The sequence below is a fragment of the Cryphonectria parasitica genome, assembly GCF_011745365.1.
Source record: "Cryphonectria parasitica EP155 unplaced genomic scaffold M406scaffold_9, whole genome shotgun sequence".
Classification (NCBI taxonomy): domain Eukaryota; kingdom Fungi; phylum Ascomycota; class Sordariomycetes; order Diaporthales; family Cryphonectriaceae; genus Cryphonectria; species Cryphonectria parasitica.
In genome coordinates this window covers 1,820,992-1,844,469 of record NW_024468917.1, presented here as the reverse complement: position 1 = coordinate 1,844,469, position 23,478 = coordinate 1,820,992, and the positions used below count along the sequence as shown (strand labels likewise).

General features: G+C 52.9%; 7 protein-coding genes across 7 annotated transcripts; 6 read left to right on the top strand and 1 right to left on the bottom strand.

Moving 5' to 3' along the window:
• Positions 1-95: 95 nt before the first annotated feature.
• On the top strand, positions 96-1,637 carry M406DRAFT_282802 (uncharacterized protein). The gene is made up of 3 exons (XM_040918489.1): positions 96-879; positions 913-1,014; positions 1,102-1,637. Exons 1-3 carry the CDS (start codon positions 337-339, stop codon positions 1,387-1,389), a joined length of 933 nt encoding a protein of 310 aa, XP_040771908.1. The 5' UTR covers positions 96-336; the 3' UTR covers positions 1,390-1,637.
• Positions 1,638-2,727: 1,090 nt separating this feature from the next.
• Positions 2,728-4,069, top strand: M406DRAFT_73385 (family 8 glycosyltransferase; the record flags this gene model as incomplete). The annotated part of the gene is made up of 2 exons (XM_040925620.1): positions 2,728-2,730; positions 2,897-4,069. 2 exons carry the CDS (start codon positions 2,728-2,730, stop codon positions 4,067-4,069), a joined length of 1,176 nt encoding a protein of 391 aa, XP_040771907.1.
• Positions 4,070-5,186: 1,117 nt separating this feature from the next.
• On the bottom strand, positions 5,187-6,655 carry M406DRAFT_334548 (uncharacterized protein; the record flags this gene model as incomplete). The annotated part of the gene is made up of 6 exons (XM_040920952.1): positions 5,187-5,269; positions 5,432-5,435; positions 5,691-5,879; positions 6,282-6,326; positions 6,526-6,540; positions 6,596-6,655. The coding sequence occupies 6 exons, from the start codon at positions 6,653-6,655 to the stop codon at positions 5,187-5,189; spliced, it is 396 nt and encodes a 131-aa protein (XP_040771906.1).
• A 4,085-nt stretch (positions 6,656-10,740) lies between these two features.
• On the top strand, positions 10,741-12,924 carry M406DRAFT_343077 (family 6 glycoside hydrolase; the record flags this gene model as incomplete). Its single annotated transcript, XM_040921834.1, has 9 exons — positions 10,741-10,835; positions 10,923-11,028; positions 11,121-11,260; positions 11,330-11,384; positions 11,459-11,562; positions 11,681-11,865; positions 11,934-12,160; positions 12,270-12,407; positions 12,535-12,924. The coding sequence occupies 9 exons, from the start codon at positions 10,741-10,743 to the stop codon at positions 12,922-12,924; spliced, it is 1,440 nt and encodes a 479-aa protein (XP_040771905.1).
• Positions 12,925-13,550: 626 nt separating this feature from the next.
• M406DRAFT_358399 (uncharacterized protein) lies at positions 13,551-15,008 on the top strand. Its single transcript, XM_040923882.1, has 2 exons — positions 13,551-14,145; positions 14,310-15,008. The coding sequence occupies exons 1-2, from the start codon at positions 13,605-13,607 to the stop codon at positions 14,624-14,626; spliced, it is 858 nt and encodes a 285-aa protein (XP_040771904.1). The 5' UTR covers positions 13,551-13,604; the 3' UTR covers positions 14,627-15,008.
• A 610-nt stretch (positions 15,009-15,618) lies between these two features.
• M406DRAFT_343075 (Oxysterol-binding protein) lies at positions 15,619-17,145 on the top strand (the record flags this gene model as incomplete). The annotated part of the gene is made up of 3 exons (XM_040921833.1): positions 15,619-15,774; positions 15,886-16,157; positions 16,281-17,145. 3 exons carry the CDS (start codon positions 15,619-15,621, stop codon positions 17,143-17,145), a joined length of 1,293 nt encoding a protein of 430 aa, XP_040771903.1.
• A 2,762-nt stretch (positions 17,146-19,907) lies between these two features.
• On the top strand, positions 19,908-21,624 carry M406DRAFT_296416 (aromatic compound dioxygenase; the record flags this gene model as incomplete). Its single annotated transcript, XM_040919248.1, has 5 exons — positions 19,908-20,148; positions 20,257-20,345; positions 20,420-20,636; positions 20,714-21,169; positions 21,276-21,624. The coding sequence occupies 5 exons, from the start codon at positions 19,911-19,913 to the stop codon at positions 21,389-21,391; spliced, it is 1,116 nt and encodes a 371-aa protein (XP_040771902.1). The 3' UTR covers positions 21,392-21,624.
• Positions 21,625-23,478: the final 1,854 nt, after the last annotated feature.

Genomic DNA, 23,478 nt, shown 5'->3' with positions numbered 1-23,478 from the left:
TGGTTTTTGACTGTTTTTTTGCCTTCGATTCTCTCATTTCATCCCTGACTATATCTCTCCTTCTTTTCTCTTGCAACACGATTTCAACGACGATACGATTTTCTATCGCATACACTCGTTCCTCGATCCATAATAGCGAATCCCTGTTCGCATCTGCTTACGACGACGAGCAGGCGAAATACACAAAACCACATCACCACCTGAGCATACATCAAATCGTACCCAGACAACAGCTAGGTGTGGGGTTGAAGAGCGAGGACTACAAGGAGCGATAAGGGAATAACAAAAGGCCATACCGTATCCCAAGAGTCCTTCGAGGCGAAAGCAGCCATCACGATGGCCCCTACAATACCTACCGAAGCCCTCCGCGGGCTCGACATCCCTCGAAACCCCAATGCGGCCATAGTATCGGCAGCGAAGCGCACGCTCGCCGAGGCAGGCCCCCGTGTCCTCCGCGCTGCCGGGCCAACGATCGTCTTTCGGCGGGCCAGCCTGGCGCTGACGTCGGACGCGCAGCGCATCACAGTCGGTGTCTTTTGCGGCTACTTCCTCGCCATCGTCATCCTCTGGTACTTTCCCGTGCGTTTTGTGCGGGCGCTCCTCAAGCCGTTCAAGCTGCAAGCGGTGGCGTTCCACGAGCTGGGCCACGCGATCGCCTGCAAGCTCACGTGCGGGCGGGTGCACCACATCACGCTCGACATCAACGAGGGTGGCGCGACACAGATGAGCGGGGGCCTGGGCGCCGTCACGTACCCGGCTGGCTATCTGGGCAGCTCGCTGGTCGGGTCGCTGATGATCTTTTGCGGGTTCGACATTGTGGCCAGCAAGGTTGCGAGCCTGGTGATTGGCGTGCTGTTCCTGTTGTTGCTGTGGTGGGGCGTTGTGCGGGCTATGAACGTGCAGCTGAAGGAGGGCGAGAAGAGGTGGATCGCCCCGGCCATCATCTTGTTCAACACCGGCCTCCTCGTGGCGTGTTGGTTCATTGCGGACTCCGAGGCCCTGCGCTTCTATGTGGTAAGTAGGCCTCTGCAAACATATTTTTGCATGCCCCTTTCTTCTCTGAGGTGTTCCTTATGACTGACTCCGCCGTCGCCTCTATAGCTTTTTGTCGGTACCCTGACAGCCACATACAGTGTCTGGGACATCTTCGACGACTGCATCAGGCGGGACGTCGAGGGGTCTGATTCGCACCAGATGGCCAGGAACGCCAGGGAGAGCGGTCTGTGTATGTGCTTCTGCGTCAGCAACGGCAGGGTGTTGGGAATCATCTGGTGGTTCATATCACTGGGCCTTATCGTCGCCGCGATTATCTGCGGCATTCTTGCGTTCCCGGAGTCCGAGTCGACGCAGAGGACGAACTCGGACAATTTCATCGACGCGACGTCTTGAGGGATGGATAGGAGGGGGCATTTTCCTTGGGAATCTGGCTTGCTGATAGGGGATGCCATGTCCCTGTTTAGTAGGATGGCTGAGGCGCTACTGACAAGCCCTGAGGCTTAGAGTGTCAGTACTTGGCTGGTTGGTGAGGTGGTGACCGTTGTACGGCACTGTCTTTATGTTTGGTTTTTTATCGCTCTTATTCGCCGAGATTCTTGTTCTGTATGATACCCACAAATGAATAATGCGTTCTTACCACCATTTCCTGTTTACATTGTTTTGAGTGCCGTTGGACAAACAGGATGTGATGAACGACGCAACCGGACCTCATCCGGGTTCCGGCCATGCAAGGCGGGATAAGTGGAGAAATACTTTGGTCTCCGGGCGGAGCCTGCTACGGTTGCCGATCGTCACCGAGAGTGGAGTTTATTTATTTACATAGTATTCTTCTTTTCTTCTTTTTCTTCTTGTTTTCTCCTTGGGTCCTTCTTCTAGTGAGATATCAAGAGACAAGCCAAGATAGGTCTACAGAAGCAGGGCACATCACATCGGCATCAGCACCCGGCATGGGTATCATGTATGATGAGCTCATTTGGTACCGTGTGAGAAACACTAGTAAGCTACGCTGTGAAGTGTCCAGGTCAACCTGACATGTGAACGGGGGCGGTACCGTGGTAGACACATGGATATCAGGTGAATCTGCACAGACACCAATTATACTAGGGTGTTTCTCAAACTCTCCAGCAGGGAAAGCAGAGGAGGCTGAGTTGTCGCATTGCATTTCCACATTGCCTCTAGACTTGTGTCGCATGAATTGTTTGAATCCAGTTTACTCTGACTTTATGGTGCACATACTGAATTTCAGTACAGTATATATACAGTACAGAATACACATGCCGTGATGCTTCTAGTGCTTAATGGAGAAGGTCCCTCGGCTTTTCAAGGTTCCCCCCTCATGGCAAGGTACTATGTCGATCTCCTGGAGCAATTGAACCAACCACAGTGCTGAAGCGTATTTCTAGCCTGTCTCTCATTTGCACCTGCTATGCGCTTGCTACAGTAGATGAAGAGCAGCAGCAAGCGCAACTCGATCAAATCACCATCCATTACCCTTTCTTCCTCTTCCTCATCACCATCCTCCCCTTGGCACTATTCCCAACTGCGACACTCACCTTCCTGATTGCGTCCAAGCTCTTTCTGCACCCACTTCTGAGATGCTGCTGTGGTAGTGGTTGATAGGCATTCTTGCACAACGACAGATTTGGTACTGCAGCCAGCATCCTGCAGTATTGCATTCTTGGCTGCATAGTTGGAGAGCGTGCGCGGCAGTGCTATTGATTGCATGTCATCATGGTGAGTCTGGCCCATACCAAACAAATCAACAAGGACACTATTCAGCTTCTTTGCCCAAACCGAAGAGGGGATCTTCCTCTTCCTCCTACTTGTCTTTCCTTACCTTCTAGACCAACCAAGAACGACGCGCGATGACAAGATGAATTGCTCACCAATGACCGCACAGGTTTCCCGACCGGCGAGGATCTTCTTTGCCGCCCTGGTGACGGCATTGCTGATCTACTACCACTCGACAATCCTGAGCCTGTCAGGCCTCCACTGGGAGTCGCAGGGCGAGTCGACAACCGTTATCCAGGTGCCCATAGCAATACCACCGTCAAGCGGTGACAAGGACGAGAGCACGACATCGCAGGAGGATGGCACCTTCAACGAGATCAAGTACCCCTTCCAGGAGGACCTCGTCCAGTACCGGCAGCCGCGGCTCGACGCGGCCAAGCTGAAACAGTACGCTGCCCACAACGACCACGGCGCCGGTCAGTTCGCCTTCGCGACCTACCTCTCCACGCGCAACAACTCCGTCCACGACCCCTACTTTCTCTCTGCCCAGCAGCTGGTCTACCGCCTGTTATGGGACCCCGCCTCGCGCTCCGCCTTCCACCCCATCGTCGTCTTCGTCGCCCCCTTTATCCCCGACGAGCAGCGCGACATCCTCCGGGCCCAGGGTGCCATCGTGCGCGAGCTTGAGCTCGTCCCTTGGGACCCGCCACCGAGCGAAGACGGGAGCATGTTCCCTTTCGCCCGCTGGAAGGACCTCTTCAGCAAGCTCAACATTTGGGGGCAGACCGACTTCTCCAGATTCGCCTTCCTCGACCTGGACGCCTTCCCTGTCCAGAACATCGACGGCATCTTCGAGGAGAGCGTCGCGCCCCGTAAGCGCTGCAAGCCGGAACTCCTCCCGCCCGAGGACAAGCCACACCAGGCCGACATATGTGACTATGTCTGGGCTGGTCAGGGCCTGGGCAACGAGGTCAACGTCGGCGTCGTTGTGCTGGAGCCCAACCGCTACATGCACCAGCGCCTGCTGCGCGAGAGCCAGGACACCACCAAGTTTGACAATAAAATGGCCGAGCAGGCCTTCCTCAACTATGCCTTCCGCGCCACCGGGCCTTTTCCTCCTACCGTTTTTGGCAGGGAGTGGAACGGCTTCTACCCAAAGGAGGAAGAGAAGGGCCTACTGAAGATCGTCCACGAGAAGCTCTGGATCGTCGGGGACGAGGTCCCGTGGATCAGCAACATATTCCGCGACGGCTGGGACGACATCCTAAAGTTGTACGAGAGTCCCCAATTCGAGGTGCTCAGGAAGCAAGACGGCCCTGTGAAGGCCGCAGGGTTCATGTAGGTAAGACCAAGGAGTAGTCCGCGGTCTGTACCTCTACATTTTGTTTTCCTTTACACTTTTTTGGTCAATTCAGGATACAGGATGGACGGCGGCAATCTGTACAGTAATGGCCTGGGGCGTTCGGCGCAAAAGGGTGGGATGTTCGTCAGCACGATAAAAAATTACACCGAAGAGGGCCTGCGCAGTCTGACGTCAAGATACATGCGCATCTGCACAGTGTAGTGGCTATAGCAGCTCACGATAGTACCATCAGCTGTGTGGAGGTGAGAGGAGGAGGCAAATACGCCTGACAGGTACCTCTTTGTTGTCGGAGCCACAGATGGAGCGAGGCCAAGAGGTCTTGAGGACACATGGCATGTACGATCAATTCAGCAGCATTTCTGGACCATTCGGGTCCTCACACACACACACACTCTCTCTCTCTCTCTTTCTCTCACTGGCATGTCAAAAGACGTCAGAAGTGTCTGCTGGTCCTGCCAGTAATGTTGCACTCTGGTTCCCTGGTGGCTCGGTACTGGATGCTAGGAGAGGCAGGGTGGGTTTCAGTCTGGACAATCACGATGCTCGGAGTTTCTCTCTCTCAAAGAATCGTGGCACCACATCTGTCGTTTCGCTATGACGGGGTCGCAACCCCCCCCCCCCCCCCTCCTGGTGGGTCTCTCCACGACTTGAGCTCCGATCCCGAGAAGAGGGTAGGGCGAGGGCACTAGCTAGCTCTGAGGCACTTCGCTGGCTCCAGTCGACAAGACGAAGACGCATCGGAACGTCAGAGTGCTTTCATCCTAGCCCCGTGGGAACAGCTTTGATCAGCGAGCGACTTGCGTTAGACGCCTGCGGGGGGCGGGGGGTTGAAGAGGAGTGATGCACGCTGTCATTCGTCCGACGATTATCATCAATTCTTATTCGTGGGAGCCAGGGAAAGACAACAGACGTGGTTCGGTCATACATAGAACAGCCTAGTGTACCAACACAAGGCCCTGAACGACAAAATTCACGTCTCGCAATTCTACGGTGTGTAGGCTAGAGTACACTAGACCATTCAGTCTTGAACAAAGAAGCGGTGCTGCGTTTATTCTTGGCTGCTGACCATGATGCATCATGAGACAAGAGCATGACCTTAGAAGGGGGCCGAGGAGGAGGCTATTGAAATGATAACCACGTCCTCGCGCGACGGCGGCAGGGCCGATGAAACGAGGCGATCTAGAGGATGTGTGAAAGATAAGAGAGATTCTAATTTACGAAGCACTTCGTCAGGGCATGTAGCACGTCGTCACCACCACGCGGGCATTCCGGGGGCTTAGGGCGTCTTGGGCGCATATACACACGGAGGATGTGTACATGGGGTTTTGCGTTCCGACTCACGGCTCTGCACACCAAAACCCCACAAACTTTAGTGTTACAGTACTATGTATGCATGGCCTGTCTTGCGTCAGTTTGCAGTGCTTAGTGCCTCTTCTCATTGAATGATCTAGAACGAGGGGATAGAGAGAGAGAGGAGACGAGAGAGACAGAGTCGACGACGACGACGACGACAGTGGGACCGCAATCGGTCAGTACCAAGTTTTGGGACACCTGCAGGGCGTGGCGGGTCTGGCCGGGGAGGGAAGGACGACCATCTTACCATCCCCAGCTTCGCCACGCACTCGGCTTTGCCACACTTGCATGGCGGACAATGTCTCGCCCGTCGCCCTCTTGCATGAACCCCCCTCAGCCCGATGTGTGATCGAGGAACAAGAGACATCATGTCGTAGCACGCCTTTAATGTGTCGGTAGTCGCGCCCCCGTCGTCGCTGTTGTCCTCGCGCCTGGGCTAGGCATGGGCATTTTGTCACTTTTGTTTCTTCTTCCAATGACAAATCTATTCAGCGCTGCAAGGGCCGAGATGTGGAGGGGGGAAATGGCAAACACTTGCAGCTCAAGGGGGTGTGTGTGTCCAGTCGGGTACCTGCGCTCAGCGGCACGATGACGTCCTGTGCTGCTGCTGTTCAGTCGTGGGACCGTCAGATGAGACGTTGGGACTGAGTCTGGTCCCGCCTTTTTCCTGCAGGCCCTTTCGTTTCTGCACTTGTATACTGCATAGAGCAACGCAACAACAACAACAACACGATAGTCGCGCTGACGAAGAGATGCAAAAAAAAAAAACGTCTGTTTATTGCGCACCCTGTTGGGGGGAATGATCTCATGGTAGTCACATCAGAGATGTTTGACCCACAGTTTCAATGGGGGTGGCGATCTGAACCGTGGGCTTTCGCCTTGGCTGCCCAACCTTACAACCAATCTCGACAGAGAACATTGAATGGATCATTTGGGCATCCAGGCAGTGTTCATACTTCCCCCTCTTTTCATGACACCTCATTGGGAAGATGCAGCGCCGATGGCGTAACAACGGTGCTTGAAGAGTTGAAGAATTCTCACCCCTCCCTTGTTCCTATGGGGGGGGGGGGGTTTGAACTTACTTTTCCAGCGAAGTTCTCAACGAAGATTTATACTTTCAGGACCCTTTGGAATTGGGGGTTGATCACTTACCAATAGCAGAACCCTGACCCGATTCTCGGCGCCGATAGACCCCAACCTGTGCCATCCCATCACACTGAAAGGAGGAGGTGGTGTGATGTGATGGTGGGTGGAGGGAATTCCCGAAGGCAAAAGATCACCACCGAGTAAAACATGGACGACTCGCGTAATGATTTAAAATACTACCAATGCCTTTTTTTCTTTCTGCAACACCAAATGATGGGCGCCGGGCTCGGCTTCTCACTCGCTCCAAATTGTGCGTGTTCTTACAGTAAATAATATTTCTTTGCTCTTCTTCTCCCTTCTCATCGTGTGGAGCGTGATTCTGCAAAGCCTTGTTCACCTTTTTTCCCAGGTTGGAGTCACCCGAGTTTAAGGACAGGTGACCCTCCTGTCATTATCTTCTATACGTTCAGTCAGTACCACTGCTACCTGTACCCCAGATTTGCAGTACGAGTCATAGGCAAAGGGTGGGTGACCTTGGACCTGCTGGACCCCGAGACCACAACCCCCACCGCCGACAGCCTCGCTGTGACCTCCGTCGGGCCTTGACAAGCCGAGACCCGCCTGTCTTGCTGCCTGCTTGCTGAAAGGCTCCAGCACTATTGGCATATATACATACATCAATACATATAGTATATATCGCCACGAGGACCTCCTGTTTATTATTATTATTATAATTATTTCTGGTCCCACATTTCTTTCTGTTCTACAACCTTTTTATTGTTTGAACAATAGTTCACCTCAACAACGCCTGAAGAGATTCAACACTTGATACTCTTATCATGACGAACCCATACTACAACCCAGGGCGGTCCAACGTCCAAGACTGGCTGGAGGGCCACGATGTTGAATACATGGTCCCAGATCACGACATCTCCGACGAGAAGACGAACAAATACGTGCCAAAGGATGTCTACCCCAACATGTCGCCGGAACCCTCAGACAAGAGCTCGTCTATAGGAAGAGGCCACAACAGCAACTCCTCCTACAAGCCCTCACGACGACACCACCACCACCACCACCACCATCACACACGCCCACTGACGCCTCCATCAGACGGTCAGCTGGGCGAGGACCGCGACCGCGACCGCGACAGACACCACTCGCACAAGACAACAACATCAGCGTCCCCTACCACAGGCGGAGGAGGAGGACACCACGGCCACGACGACACCGAGAAGGACGACAGGCGGTCCCGCCAGCACGAGAAAGAAGCCCGCTACCCGCCTCGCGCAGACCGCGGCCGCCCGCGCAGACCACCTCTGAACACAGCGAGCACGACGCCCGACTTTCGCAACGACAGGTCTGACACGCGGCACCGCCGCTACTCGGTCTCTTCTTCCCCGCCGCCGCCGCGACATCGCGAGGAGGCAGCACGGCCACACAGCCGGCGCGACGAGTCCTCGTCCACGCGGTCCACACGCCACAGGGACGACCGCGACTCGCGCCGCCACGAGCACCGCGACCGCAACCGCGACGCCAACAGCAACAGCAACAGCAACAGCAACAGCAGCACCACCCGCGCCCGAAGCCCACGCCGCCGCCCAGCGCTCTCCCACAGCCAGACCACGCACGCCGGCACCACCTCCTCGTCGCGCCCGGCCAAGCCCAAGAGGAGCAGCTTCTCGTTCCTCAATGACCCGCGCTTCACTGCTGCTGCGACGGCGGCCCTGCAGGCGGGCGCGACGGCTGCGGTGGGCGCCGTGGGGACGCGCGGGGCTGGGACCAAGGTGGCTAGGGCGGCGCTCGGGGCGGCGGCTCTTGGGGCGCTGAAGAGTCCTGTGGCGGCTTCTTCTCCTGCACCGGCTCCGGCGGCGGCGGCTCCGGCGGACGCGGTGGGGGGGTTTGTTGCGGATCGGGTGGAGCGGAGACGGAGTAAGCGGTCGAGGCGTTGAGGTGGAGAATGGGAGGAGTAATGAAGCCTGTTGAGAGGGTTATATTTTGAATTCAACTCTTGATTGGTATTTGGGGGGAGGGGAGGTGATATTGGCAAGAAGACTGATTTTGTGTGTTTCTGTTTCTTTGCTTCTTGTTCTTTCTTCCCTGGACCACGCCAAACATATCTTCCTTTCCCCTCTTCTTCTTGTCTTCTTTCTTCTTCTGTCTCATTTAGCCAGCTTGTGTTTTTCCTTTTTTTCCCTTTCTTTTTTCTTTTCCTTTTCTTAATATGCGAGACGGGTGCACATGACGGGTTGGTTGTGATTTTTTGATACACGCATAGCGTACGGTAGCGAGAACGGTCTAGAAACACGGACGACCACAAGGTTTGGGTGATGAATAGAGAGCAGAAAGACATATCAGCGTGTTTTGATGCTAGTATGAGTTCTTACACAGACTGCAAATCAATTTTGTCGATAACTTTTGGGATTTGAGGGCCCTCTGTTTTCACACGTGAATGGCTGCATTGGGCGTATATTGATGGGTGTCTTTGATGGTAGAAAGAAAGATAAAGAAAGCCCTAGGTCACTGGTGTGTAAAGAAGGAGCCATGCCAGCCCCTAACCCTCTGGGCTTTTCCTTCTGAGGGCCCTTCCAGCCAGGTCCATATGTACTTAGTATTTAGAGGAATTTGCGTACACCTTCATATCGCTCACAAAAGGCTCGCTATGCTTAAAATTAAGGTGCAGTGGATCTCTTTTGGTCTCGCCCGCTTCCCTTCTCCCGTCGCGTATTCTTCTCTTCGTCTTGGACTGAAGCTAGCCATTGAGAAGGATGAGCGGCCCAGACCCCCAGTGATGTTTTGCCACCCAAGCCGGCAGTGCTCAACCAACCACCAGAAACCTTAGAACCCCAGCACCTGGACAACTTCTGGCAACTTGTTTAGTTTGAATCAGTATTAGTTCCTTGCAAGCTCTAGGATCTACTTGCCATAATCAAAGAGATGCAAAGCCGTTATGTTGCCATAAACAGCACCATTCTCTGCCATATACAAGATGAACTTTTCTGAAAACTCATGAAAAGCAAATGGTGAACAGGCCTTGTATCCTTCTTCAGTGTGGACTTGGGATCACCTGCTGCAATGTGATAACGTGATGTTATCTGCAACCCTGTTTCATTTAGCCTTTCGGAGTGGCAGTCCCGTGAAAGGTACAGGAGAGCAACGCCTAAAGGTCCCGGGTAATAATAATTAAGAGGTCGACTTACTCAAAAGAGTACTACGTAGCACTCATCACGGTCTCGGTCGCTAGGCCGAGTTTACACCGGAGACCTGCTCATCCATAAGACTCCTAAGTGATTTTATATTACTATGGTATGAAGCAAGAATATTGATCGAAGATCCTGGGAGACCCCTCTAATCTACAAGTATAGGTCTTTTGCAGTACTTAAACTACATCCTCTCCCCTCCCCTATGTCTCTGGGCCCCTCTGGCGACCAAAGATTTCATCCAGGAAAATCTCATCCATCATTGCGCGAAAAGAAAATCATATCTCAAGGAGCCCATGATGTTCCTCCTGGTCAACGGAATCCTCAAATCCTTCCCATGGGGCCCTCATCCTCCACCAGAACGGAGGCCTGCCTTCCGAGACGTGTTCTGCAGCACTGGTCAGCCGCAAAAGTCATACAATGGACTTGCCCTTTTCAGCCACCTCCGCCGTCTGTGGTTGGTGGATATTCAGCGCCAGAGCTCATCACGCTGTCTCCCTCTCAACGTCGAGACCGCGAAGAAGGAAAAGCAGCAAAGGTTCAAGCCACGTTCCACTCCAAAGCACACGTGGAGGCATCAGTACTAAAGAAAAAAAAAGAAAAAAAACTAAAAACCATTATGGCACACCGAATTTTACCTTTTTGGGACGCCGGCACATAGATTCCCATCTTGCTCCGTCGAGCGCCACCGAAATCAGGCAGGCTCCGCATTTCCTGGCCGTGAGAGACCGACCCTATAGTACCAAAGATTTGATATGGATGTTTCGACATTCGAGCCAGCCAGCTAGGTATTAGAGGAGGCTTCGAGGGCCGCCGTGCCGAGAGAGAGCTTTGAGAAATGGCTTGGCGTGGTTCCTATCTCGTGGTTATTAAAAGGGCAAGGCTGATCGCCTCGTTCCCCGATGCCATAGAAAAAGTGTGTGAGCGAGAAGAGGAAGAGAAGGTCTCTTATTGCCGTCTACAGACTTGCTCTCGCCACAGATACAGCGCGAAAGTATCGAAACTCTAACCATGGCCGCTCAAAAGTTTCTCCTCGCCGCTGCCATTACGTCTTCGGCGCTGGCCGTTCCCGTTCTTGAAGATCGTCAGAGCTGTGGTGCCGTATAGTATGTCCAAAACAACGCTTCAGGATGCGCCCTGTAAGAAGGGGCCAATCAAAGGGTGTGAGAGGCTGACGAGAAGTGCTACTACAGCGCACAATGCGGTGGTACAGGATGGACAGGGGCGACATGCTGCGCCAGCGGAAGCGTGTGTAGCTACGAGAATGACTACTACTCGCAGTGTCTCCCGGGTACAGCTGTAAGAAAACTCACACCTGGAGCTCTGTGGAAGCAGAAGGGGGGAAGAGATACATTTTGAATGAAGTTGCTGAAGCAGGGCTACTGTTGCAGACCACCACCACGGCAGCAACTTCGGCCTCGAGCTCATCAAGCGTCAGCTCGGCGTCGACGGTCTCGTCCACGAGCACGACCAAGGCGACAACTACCACTGCCTCCTCGAAGACTACGACAGCAGTGGTGGGCACTGGCACGTAAGTATCATGGAGCGTCCTTTACTTCCCTGCGGTTCAGACAGATGGCTAATGACCATGTCTTTATAGCGGCACCGCCTCCTACTCGGGCAACCCCTTCACCGACGTACAGCTCTGGGCTAATGTAAGTTCTCGAGACAGACTCGTGATCCAAGTGCAAGAGAAAAAAGTCTGTTGATAACACCCTCATTCCATCAGGCTTACTACGCATCTGAGATCTCTGCTTCGGCCATTCCCAGCTTGACTGGAACACAGGCGACGCAGGCATCTGCTGTGGCAAAGGTGCCAACTTTCCAGTGGCTGTAAGTAATTAGCCAACACTTCCTAACCCTCGGGTTCATGGGAGATAGAAAGAATAGAAGGAAAAAAAAAAAGGGGGAATCTGGGGGGCTAATAAAGGCAAATGGCTGCGACATGCAGGGACCAAGCTGCCAAGGTCGATACCCTCATGGTCGAGACGCTCGATGACATCCGGGCTGCCAACGAGGCCGGCGCCGACCCTCCATATGCTGGTCTCTTTGTGGTATACGATCTTCCTGACCGTGACTGTGCTGCTGCGGCCTCAAACGGCGAGTACACTATTGCCGACAATGGTGTTGAGTATTGTAAGCCTGCCCCTCTCTTGTGTTTGGCATGCCCATCCCTCCGTGGCCTAACAAGGAGTAATTACCAGACTACGAATACATCGACAGCATCAAGGCCGTCATCGAGGAGTACGCGGACATCCGCACCATCCTCGTCATCGAGCCCGACTCGCTGGCCAACATGGTGACCAACCTCGCCGTGGCCGAGTGCGCCGCGGCCCAGAGCGCCTACTATGAGTGCATCAACTATGCTCTCATCCAGCTCAACCTGCCCAATGTGGCCATGTACATTGATGCTGGTCATGCCGGCTGGCTTGTGAGTGTCCAGTTCCCTCCTCTTTTGTTCATCATCTTCATCATTATGCACTACATCTTTTCGGATTGCTAACGATGTTTTTTTTCTTCATCTTTTGGTATGGAAATAGGGCTGGAGTGCAAACATCGGCCCTGCTGCTGAGCTCTTTGGCCAGGTTTATGCCAACGCGTCCCAGGCTGCGGCCATCCGTGGGCTCGCCACCAACGTGGCCAACTACAACGGGTGGAACTTGGCATCTGCCCCTTCGGTACGTGAATGAAAAACCTTTCTCAGTAACGAAGAAGAGAGTTGAAGAGAGAGAGAGAGAGAGAGAGAGAGAGAAGCCATGCCTTTATTCCTCTTCAATATACTCACACAGATGACCTCTACTGCAGTACACCTCGGGCGACTCCAACTACGACGAGTACCTCTACGTAACCGCCCTCTCCCCACTCCTCCAAGAACAAGGCTTCGACGCGTACTTCATCACCGAACAGTCCCGCTCGGGCGTCCAGCCGACAGAGCAGGAGGCCTGGGGTGACTGGTGCAACGTGATCGGCACGGGATTCGGCACGCGGCCCACAACGGACACGGGGCTCGACATCGAGGACGCCTTCGTGTGGGTGAAGCCTGGTGGCGAGAGCGACGGCACCAGCAACACCAGCTCGCCGCGCTATGACTACCACTGCGGGTACTCGGATGCGCTGCAGCCGGCGCCTGAGGCCGGAACTTGGTTCGAGGCGTACTTTGTGCAGCTGCTGACGAACGCGAACCCGGCTTTCTGAGGAGCTTGAGAGGAGGAAGAGGAAAGAAAAAGGGGGGGGGGGGTTAAGGTGAAGTTGTAGGCGTGTTGAGACCAGGCTGTGGTGGGAATTGGTTAACATTCAATGTATATATAATTTTTACTGCTTGATACTGCAAGATCGATTTTGTAAATGATTATGTGAGCCACTTATGAGATGATTCTTCCGTGCTGGTGATGTGTGGAGGTCATTTCCTGTGGTCAGCAGAGCACGCCATTTACTCGAACGAGGACTTAGTACTAGTGAGCTTACAGGGCACTAGCGTGCCTGCCCCCTCCGTCCTTGCCCCTAGAACCTCAAAATACAGGGGCTTCCCTAGAGCCTAGAAGAGGAGGGCTCTTAGGTGAGCCCTACCTAAACAGTTCAAATGGCCTGTCCCTGCGCGGGGTAGGCTTACTGTGCGTCTGTTCAAGTGAGTCACACCGTTTCTTGCGTGCGTGGCTTCCTTAGCTCGACTAGGCAACATTATTCTTTGGGAACCACGATGGCCTCTCTGACGGGGTGGTTTCCGACATTTTGCGAGATTTACTGCGAGAATATATCAATAAATGAAAACAGCGTTCTCAACTTGTGATCTATTAATGCTTCTCCTTGTCATTCTGCTTGTCCAGCAGTCCATTTATTAATTTGCAGTCAGGGCTCACTGATTCACTTCCTCAGCCATGGCATCGACGACAGAAAACACAACCGCGTCCCAGAAACCGCGCATCACCGTCCGGAGAGCAACGCCGGCCGACGCGCAAGACCTCGCCTCGATCCATTTCGACGCGTTTGGTCCCGATGTCATGGACCGTCTGATGTACCCGGGCGGCGTCACAGACAGCGCGCGGTCTCAATTCTGCAAGGACCTCTTCACCCTGCCATACGATATTAACAGCAACAAAGACGAGAAGCCCGCCTCGGCTACAGGAGCAGCAGCAACAACAACAACAACATCCTCACCAGCCGCCGAGAACATTGTCATGCTGGCTGAGCTGCATCATCCCGAAGACGGGGAGGGGGCCGCCAACCCCAACCCAGAGATTGTTGCTTTTGCCAAGTGGGAGCTGATCAAGGAGCCGCTCCCGGAGGAGAAGTGGAACGTCGTCAAGGAGTACACTTCTGAGATGCTGGGCGAAGGTGTGAATGTGGGCGTTTACACGGCCTTCATCGGGGACCTGCAGCGGCTGCGGAGGAAGCATTTGAAGGGGGACCCGCTCCTGCGTGAGTAACCGATCCGGGCGCGGGGAGAGAGAGAGAGAGAGAGAGAGAGAGAGATGATAATGAAGAAGATGATGATAATGATGAGAGAGAAACGAAACCAACCACCCAACCCATGAACACTAGAGATAAGTACTAACATAACACGTGCCCTCTCCTATTGCCAGACCTGGACATCCTCGCCTGCAGGACTGGACGCCAGCGCCTCGGGGCCGGAACCGCCCTGCTCAACTGGGGTAATGAGCTCGCCGACAGGGAAGGCAAGATGCACTGGCTGGATGCATCCCCAAAGGGTTATGCTCTCTACAAGCGATTAGGCTTCGAGGACGTCGACGTGCAGGATCTCAACATCACTGAGCTCTGGGGTGTGACGAGGGCGGAGGGCGAGGACTGGGGCGCCGGCTCGGCGGTGGTGCTGGCTGGCCCACTCGCTGATGGGTGTCATAGGGCGACGATGATGAAAAGGTTTCCCAAGAAACGCTGAATGAATGAATGACTTGCCTGCGCATATCTTAGCAGCACTCTGCAGCACATGACCACTTTCACATGTCAGTCAATGCCTGCTACCTTGCTACCGGCAGCTGGCATTGGCCAGAGCCAAATGCGCCTACCAGAGTATGGGTACAAATGTTGGGCTGATTGACCTACCAAGAGCCAGCCAGCTATCTACTACTATGGTACCAGTCATGCATTAGTGTGAGCAATTTCGTCAGTGTCTCGTGGAAGTATTGGTCTGTCTAGTGATGTATCCAAAAATATCCACAGCAAAGCACGGCAGTCAGTCCTATGCGTCGTGGGGGATTAGCACTATAGTAGTCTTTAAATAATTATCTTAAAGTGTAATTGATAGTGGCCCAGAACCAGCGGTCAGCGGGTTCTCTTCACTTAGTCACAGCAGACGGCTAAGCTAAGCGACAAGGGAACGTTGCTTGGGCCCTAAGAAAAGAAATTGACTTTGACTATACACATCGGATGCGCTGGCTTCCGCTGTACGTTCAACCCGCGTTTACCACTCACAAGCCACTCACCGGATCCGGATCTGCATACTTACATTATGTGGTGGTCCACATGGGGCCAGAGTTGATCAATGTTTGGGGGGTGACTTGGCTGCGGCGCACGCCAGGGACGACGATGGGACATATTTGAAACGCCTTGTGTTCTCAGGGACCCCCCTCCTTACCTTGTCGCCAACTTGATTCAGTATTGTCGTTTAAATCCACAGATGTAGCCTCTCCTTTCTGCTGGCTGTTTTCTCCTTTTCTTCTTCTTCCCCTCTTGGAGAATCCAGGTCATTCATCCCATCTAAGCAGTCTGATAACCTTATCTTGCATGTGTTATATGTGCGGATGAAGTCCTCTTATCGTTGCCGAACTAGCATCGCGAACACACAAGTGCAAAAGACATAATCCTCTGAGCGACATTCATACAACATTTGAAGTATAGACAGCATCGACGACCTGTTCCTCATCCGTCAAGATGAGTATCGAAGTCAGCGCTCTGCCCTCTCCCACAGGGCCTTTCAGCCCACGACACAACAACATGAGCGGCCCTTCATTTGAGATGGGGCGAAGCATGGACACTTGCAGCTCCAGCAAAGCGTCCATGACTTCACGGTTCCGAGATCTGGTCAGGGTAAGTGTCAGCTAGATCAAATATTCTACCTTAGAGGCGGAGGGACAAGAAGAGAGAGAAATTGGTCTTATCTGGACCCTTCCAACTTTGACTAACCGGCGCTACACGCAGTTCTTATCTTCTGTATCTGGAGATCTGAGCAACGTCACTGCGCCGCCCTTCTTTCTGGCGCCCTCGTCCGTCGTCGAGGTGGGCCACTGCTGGTCTCAAAGGCCAGGCGTATTTGCTGCGCCGGCGCTTGAGCCCGACCCGGCCAGGCGCGGCCTGCTCGTGCTGCGCATGATTCTCATCGCCATGCGCAGCCAGTTCTACGTGGCAGGCTCGCCCACCGTGAGCATTAAGAAGCCCCTGAACGCTTTCCTCGGCGAGCTGTTCATGGCGTCGTGGACCCAGGTACAGCCCTCCACCGCCAATAAGCCCAAGGAGGACAAAAGCAAGGCCAAGACCAAGACCAACAAGAAAGGAGAGATCAATAATGCAGCAGGGTTGGGCCTGGGAATGAACAGCAGCGGCAAACTGGCCTCGACACGGCTGGTAGCAGAACAGGTCAGCCATCACCCTCCCATCACGGCCATGGCGATCATCGACGACGAGAATGGGATCCGAGCCGACGGCTACGCCCGTGTGGAGATGACCTTTAGCTCCAGCGTGGACATCAAGCAGGTTGGACACGCCATCCTCTCCATCGACAGGTACGACGACGAGAAGTACCTGATCCCCCTGCCTGACGTCAAGGTCCGGGGCTTCCTCTCCGGGCGGCTGTACCCAGAAGTGCTGGGCACCTACACCATTGTCTCCAGCTCGGGCTACGTGAGCGAGATGACCTTCAGCGGGGCGGGCGTGTTCAGGGGCAAGAAGAACTCCTTCCAGGCGAGGATGTACCGCAAGGACGACCCGAAGAAGACGCCCATCTACGAGGTTGAGGGCTGCTGGAGCGAAGGGTGGACGGTCAAGGACAGCAGGACGGGCGAGGTGCTGGAGAAGTACGACGTCGACGCCGTCGAGAACAGGCCTGCGCCCATGCACGTCGCTCCCATCGAGAAACAAGACCCGTGGGAGTCCAGGAGGGCCTGGGCTGGGGTCGTGGACGCGCTGGACCGTGGCGAGTTCCGCGACGTGGTGGCGGAGAAGTCGAAGCTGGAGCAGGCCCAGAGGCGCATGCGGGCGGAGGAGAGGAGGACGGGGACGAGCTTCGAGCCGCTGCTCTTCAGGAGCTGCAGGGGCGAGGAGCACGCGATTTTTCACCAGCTGGCCGAGGGAACCAGCTGGCAGCTCGACGACGACAAGACGAAGGGGGTGTGGCGGGTGGATGACGACAAGGTGGCCGGCGCACCGAGGCCGTTTAGGGGAGGTCTCACGCCCTTGGGCTAGGTCCTTGATGGTGTAGCAGATGGTACTTTTGATACCTTATTTAAAAAAAAAAAACTGGGTAGAGTACTCAGACGAGATGCGAAGATGCTTCTTTGTTTAGAGCGCCGGTGTTATGGTCTTCTTGGTTTAGGGGTGTTGAGGGCCAAGGATAACTACAGCCTTGGGTTACTTGAGCGGTTACGCTCGTGCATGATTTGATAAAGACAACAATAATAGAGACTGGCATATTGTTACAACAGTAAACACATGCATAGTCGTAATAATAGAACTAAGTGAGATCCACACCCACATCCCGAGGTCATCGTGGTACAGAGCAGGGCGGGGACCAGCATGCGTTTCTACAGCCTGATCCGATGGTAGTATCGCTCCTCAGGCCAAACCCATCCATTTATTTGTCTCTCAAGCAGACATTTGTATTTACAAAGAAGAATGCATCACGGACAGACATGAGCTGTTAGAATAGGAAACGAGTATTTTGTAAAACACTTTGTACTTGAATTGCACATGATAGACATCACAGTTCTGCAATTCCTGGATTAGGGTGAGGGAGCAAGTAAATTAGATTCAGAGATCATAAATAGAAATCCAAATTTTTTTTTTCTTCTTCTTTACGAGGTGTTCTTGGAAAAACACTTGAGCAAGGCGATCATCCAATTTCGTCAACACTCTATTAGGTAGGTAACGGGCATCGAATTACTCCGAGACTTTTAGCCTCAGATATTCTCTTCACGGACCACAAAAGATGTGACCGACGCCGTTGACCTTTTGCAGCAGCTAGTGCCGTGAGATGAAGCCTTGAATACTACCATGTACAAGTTACTTACTCTCAATGGCTTTGCTCATAATGAAGTAGGCATAAGCTCCCTTGTTAGGGAGGAACACGTATAAATAATGTTGGATCGGTTCCTACGTACTTACCAACATGGTCTTGATTGGGATGGAACATGCATAATATTAATCAACGTTCACCTATAGGTTAATCACGAGCAAGGACTGCGTAGCTGAACATGTGAAGACAGGGACTGCTGTGGCCATGTCCGTTCCTACCCCTGGGGCCATGCGGCAAGTGTCTATTGTGGAAGAAGAAAAGAAGAAGATGCGGAAAGAAAAGAAAAAGATTAGAGTAATGATGTTCAGAGTTAGATCTCTCCCGCGCTTGAGATGAACCTCTATAGCTAGCTGAGGCCCTCACTCCCTCCTTTCGAAGACCCCTGGAGCACATCAAAAGTAAAATGTAACCCCCACCCCGTGCAGGGAACTTCTACCCAAGGCCGCCCACTTCCCGACCACCCTGCGCGGTCGTTTCATCCACACTTTCCGGAAAAAGCAATATCTAGAGAGGCGACATTCCCCTTCCCTTCCAAACGGACCTTTCACTCAGGTCTTGGCGGCGGGAGGCTTGTAATGAGTGTGATGAGTTACATTGCCGCGCGGAAGCACGTTCACCGTTTGTACTTGCACCTGCTTTGATGAGAGACGCGTCAACCTGTCAAAGGGATCTGCAATCCGTGGTTCCTCGTACTCATCCTCCTCAGCCAGCCAGGCGCCGCCCTGAATCTTGAACAGAACCCGTTACGCAGGGCGTGGAGTTAAGTATGACGACGCATTATAATCAGGTGAGGCTGAGTTCTTCACACACTTTATGTACACATCAGTAAGTTGTGTTTCTATGGTGTGATCATCGGGACGTATCTGGATATGATACTTTATCTGAAGGCCTGGCCGCGCACATCGAGAGGTATTACTGTAATTACATGCAAATGCGAAAGTGCCGGTACGTACATACTTACTTGGCTCTCTACCTCAGCCCCTTTAGGAAAGGATTCACATGTGCGTGTATGGTATTCGGGGACGTTGATCATGCACGGCTCTGCGAAAGGAGGCCGGACCCTAAAAGAGGTTGCCTTTTTCTTTGAAAATCAGGTCGCGATCCCACGATAGACGTCCCGTCTAAACGACAACTGATTCCACCTACCGGAGGTCACATCGCGGCGTGGCCCCACTGCTCAGCCAAGATACACGCTCTGGAGCTGGACCAGCCGTCCAACGTTTGTCTTAAGCTTAACCCCGGTTTAATATGGGCCCTGTTCTGGTGACGCGTAAGATGCACTCCTCTAGTGCGACTCCATGCTGCAGCCAAGGCTGCGTTTCAACCACATCCGCCAACAAGTCCCGGGCGCACCAGGGTTCGCAACCAATCAAGGAGCCCACATTACTATTTGACCGGTAATGTTGCGCCAGACGACCTGCTGCTTTTGAACTTCGTCGATATGTCGACACGTCCACGTTGTGAGAAGAGACGGCCCCGTCCAGGAACCATTTCGGCAAGAGATCAACCCACGCAAGAGGAGAGGAACACCGTCTGTTCCTCGCCTCGCCGTGTACAACGCCATTCTTGTTGCATGTGCGTGCGAGAAGACCCAGGTCCTTTCATCTTGCAGCGGGAAGTGGGCACTGCGAAGAGCCGGACAGTATTCGCAAGTGCAGGACAAACGGACAACGTCATGAAGGGGAAAATGATGCTCTTGAATCGTGCAGGACATCGCCATATTGTATGTAAATGACTTAAGTGCCAAGTACTATAGCACTATACACACTCTCTCGGGTATATAAGAAGACTGGTTTCCTTGAAGAAGATCAGGTTGTCGAAAAGGAAAACATTCAGCATCAAGCCGAAGCCAAACACACAATCTCTCCCAGCGGCCAGAAACCTGAAATTTCGCTCTTTACTTTGCTTTTCACAAGTCCTCGCTTACAAAGGCATCATGATCTTCACCCAGACCATTATCCTGGGCCTCGCGGCTCTTGCTGCTGCCCACCCGGGCCATGAGGAGGAGGAGCACCGCCATGCCGTCGAGAGCCGCAGCGCTCACATCTCCAACAAGCGTGCCCTCGAGAACTGCGCTGCCAAGCTTGAGGCTCGCGGCCACACTGCCCGTGCCATCGAGCGTCGCAAGGCCACCATGGAGAAGCACCGCATGGCGAGGAACATTGCCAAGGACTGTCAGTCATGCCCTCCCGTGATTACTTCTATTCTATTATGGCCTAGGCTTGTCTGAGTCTGTCCCTATATGTGATTATACGCTAAAATTGTAATTCTCTTTCTTGCAGCCCCCATCATGAAGCGTAACACCACTACGGTTCTGGACACTGACCACGAGGGTGACCTTAATGCCACCACTGCCATCAGCGACGAGACTGTGTGTAACTTTGCCTACCAAGATAAAACCATGAGTCATGTATTATCATCTCAAGCTGACGAGTCCTTAAACAGTACGTCTTCGCTGACGACACCTGCACCGTGCTCAACCCTGAGGGCGAGGTTGGCCCATTCTACGTCTTGGGCGAGTACGTCCGCTCCGACGTGACCGATGGCCAAGAGGGCGTCACTATTGTCTCGGACTACCAGTTCATCGACGTGTCCACCTGTGAACCTCTCTCCGGCGTCTGGGCTGATGTCTGGAACGCCAACGCCACTGGTGTCTATGCCGGTAAGGTCTCAATACATTTTCAATTTGGAGAAGTATTCAGCAAAACCTAAGCTGACTCAACTTGTCCACACATGCAGGTGTCCAGGAGAACGGCAACGGTAACGCGGATGACGCCTCCAACCTGAACACCACCTTCCTCCGCGGTATCCAGCAGGCCGACGACGACGGTGTCGTCCAGTTCACCACTCTGTTCCCCGGACACTACTCTGGTCGCACCAACCACATCCACATTGTGCTCCACGAGAACGCCACCGAGCTCGCCAACGGCACCATCACTGGCGGCAGCGTCTCCCACATCGGACAGTTCTTCTGGGACCAGTCTCTGATCGACCTTGTCGAAGCCACCAGCCCCTACAACACCAACACCAACCCCATCACCACCAATGCTGACGACCGTGTCTTTGGTGAGCAGGAGACCGAGGATACCACTTCTGACCCTGTCTTCAACTACGTCTACTTCAGCGACGACGGTGATCTGAGCGAGGGTCTCTTCACTTGGATCCTGGTTGGCATCAACACCACCGCTTCGTACAGTAAGCTTCTTCTATCTTCCCTTTTAAATTTTTTTTTTTTTTTTTTGAAATCTCTCTATCTCACCCATCAATGTGCCGTGGACTGACATTGGACTTTACTCTGCAGCTCCTACCTACTCCTTCGAGTTGACCTCCGGCGGTGGCGTTGCTGTCAGCGGCGGTGACTCTGGCCCCGGCGGCGCTGGCGGCCTCGGCTCCGGTGGCTTCGGTGGCATCCCGTAAGCCAAGAGGGCTCAGTACCTGAACCAAAAGTGGTGTCGAAAAGGACCTACATGGTCATGAACCCTTGAAGTGTCGGCTATCAACTTCGTACCTGTCAATATTATCCCAGTTCTTACAACCGATTGCTATGAGCCATTAGCATATCAGTACATAGCTCGCTCCCTATTTGTACGTCGAGGTAAACAAGGAAGCATTTGGAATGAAAAGCTTCCGATTATCCTTTGGGGTACGCATAACCACCTGTCTGCTTGTCATTGTCAATTTCTCCACATTTTGAGTGAGCCGAAATGGTCCTACATCAATGGATTCGATCTTCCAAGAGTAGGACTCGTATTTGGCTTCAGTGTGATATCATTATGGGCTGTTGCCTTGGTATCACCGTAGAATGTACCCATTTACAACCAGAATTGTTCGCCAAAGTAATAGTGGCGAAGTGCAACTAGAGAGACTTGTCGTCCTCCACTCCGAGGAAATATGTAGCTCAAGAAATTTGCCAGAGCAACAGATATATCATCTCATCGGCTCGGCCGATCTTGCTGCACAAGAATAGTCACAAGTTCTATTTGACAGACATTGTGGCCATCGACATTGTAACCTCGTCAAGAATGACCAAGCTCAGACGGTGCTCTACAGAATGAGGTGGCATGACCAAAGCACGCTCCCAAGACAAGATATTTGCTCGAAGTTGGAGTCTATTCACCAAGGCTCATATAAGCAAGAAATGACTTTGTCAAGCGCCTCACTGGAAGAGAGGTATTGCTCAAAGCTTGAATGTCAATTTCGACTTGCAGGATCTTGCTCACCTAGTCTCAGCAGATGGATATATGTATATGTAAATGTCTCAATCGGATCCTCGTGCGAGCTGATCCTGGGGAAAAAGACTGGCCCGGAACCTTGCATGACCACCTGGGCATGGAATACGGACCAACTTCACCTAACCGAGCTTTGTACTACATCAAAACATGGTACCTTTCACTACACTAGGATTGTGAATATGGACTCAGCCTCATTAACCCAGTTCATTGGCTGGAAGATAAATGAGGTTTGCATAGAGGCGAACAGGGAGATGGTCGACACGTGATACATTCGAGGCGATGTGCAGAGGCTCTGCTGTGAAAGCCTTGGTTGCAAAGTGAAATCTGTACTCTCGGACAGGCCGAGGATTTGAACATGATCGTTGCATCGCCAATAACATGCCGAGTTTCAGTTTCACGACTGTGTGAACATCGGCTAGGTAGACTACTTGTTATGATATAAGCAATCTTTCCAGGCTAGAGATGGCTGACAGGAGAAAACTTTTATATAAACAACTATCTGCCACATGAGAAGAATCAGTATACAAGTCTTCGTGCTCCACGTCTCTCATACACTGTCGTGAGTTTGGCGTCCTCGACGCATAGAAATCAGCCCTCGTCCCTACCTGCCTAGACGACATCAACAAAGAAGCATGCATTTCATACACGCCCTCCAAGCGGCAATCTGCTCCAGCCTCCTCCAGCTCGCCACTGCGCATCCGCAGATGGGTATAGCAAAGGTACGCCGCAGGCTGGCTTCGGCTAACCCGATGTTCCTTCTAGGCAGTGACAGCTGACTTAATTTACTTCTTACTCAGTCTGCAAACAAGGGCATGGGCTTTCTTCCTCCCCGGAGCTGCGTGGTACCAGCCCTCCCAGCCTCATGCGCAGCCAAGTCAGAGAATGTACATATGACCTGCATACCGGGAGAAGGTTGGTTTTGCGAGTGGCAGGATCCTGTTTATGGCTCACCCGTGTACTCCTTGACCAATATGTCGTGTGATGGATGTCCTATAGGACCCTGATCCTGGAGGAGAATGTAGAGCACGATGCTTCGTTCTCTGAGCAGCAAACAACTATGAAGATCTGCCTGTTTTCTATTACGTGTCTGCAATACTCATAGGCTGTTGTGTATGTATGAATTGGTTGAGATGCTACTGATGAGAATTGGTCCTTGTCCTTGACAGACACAAAAATACCACTCGTTCCATTTCTATGGCTTAACACAATTTCTCATATTCCCAATCATCCTGGGTCTTACCAATATTTATATTGAGATTGCTTCCAAACTGA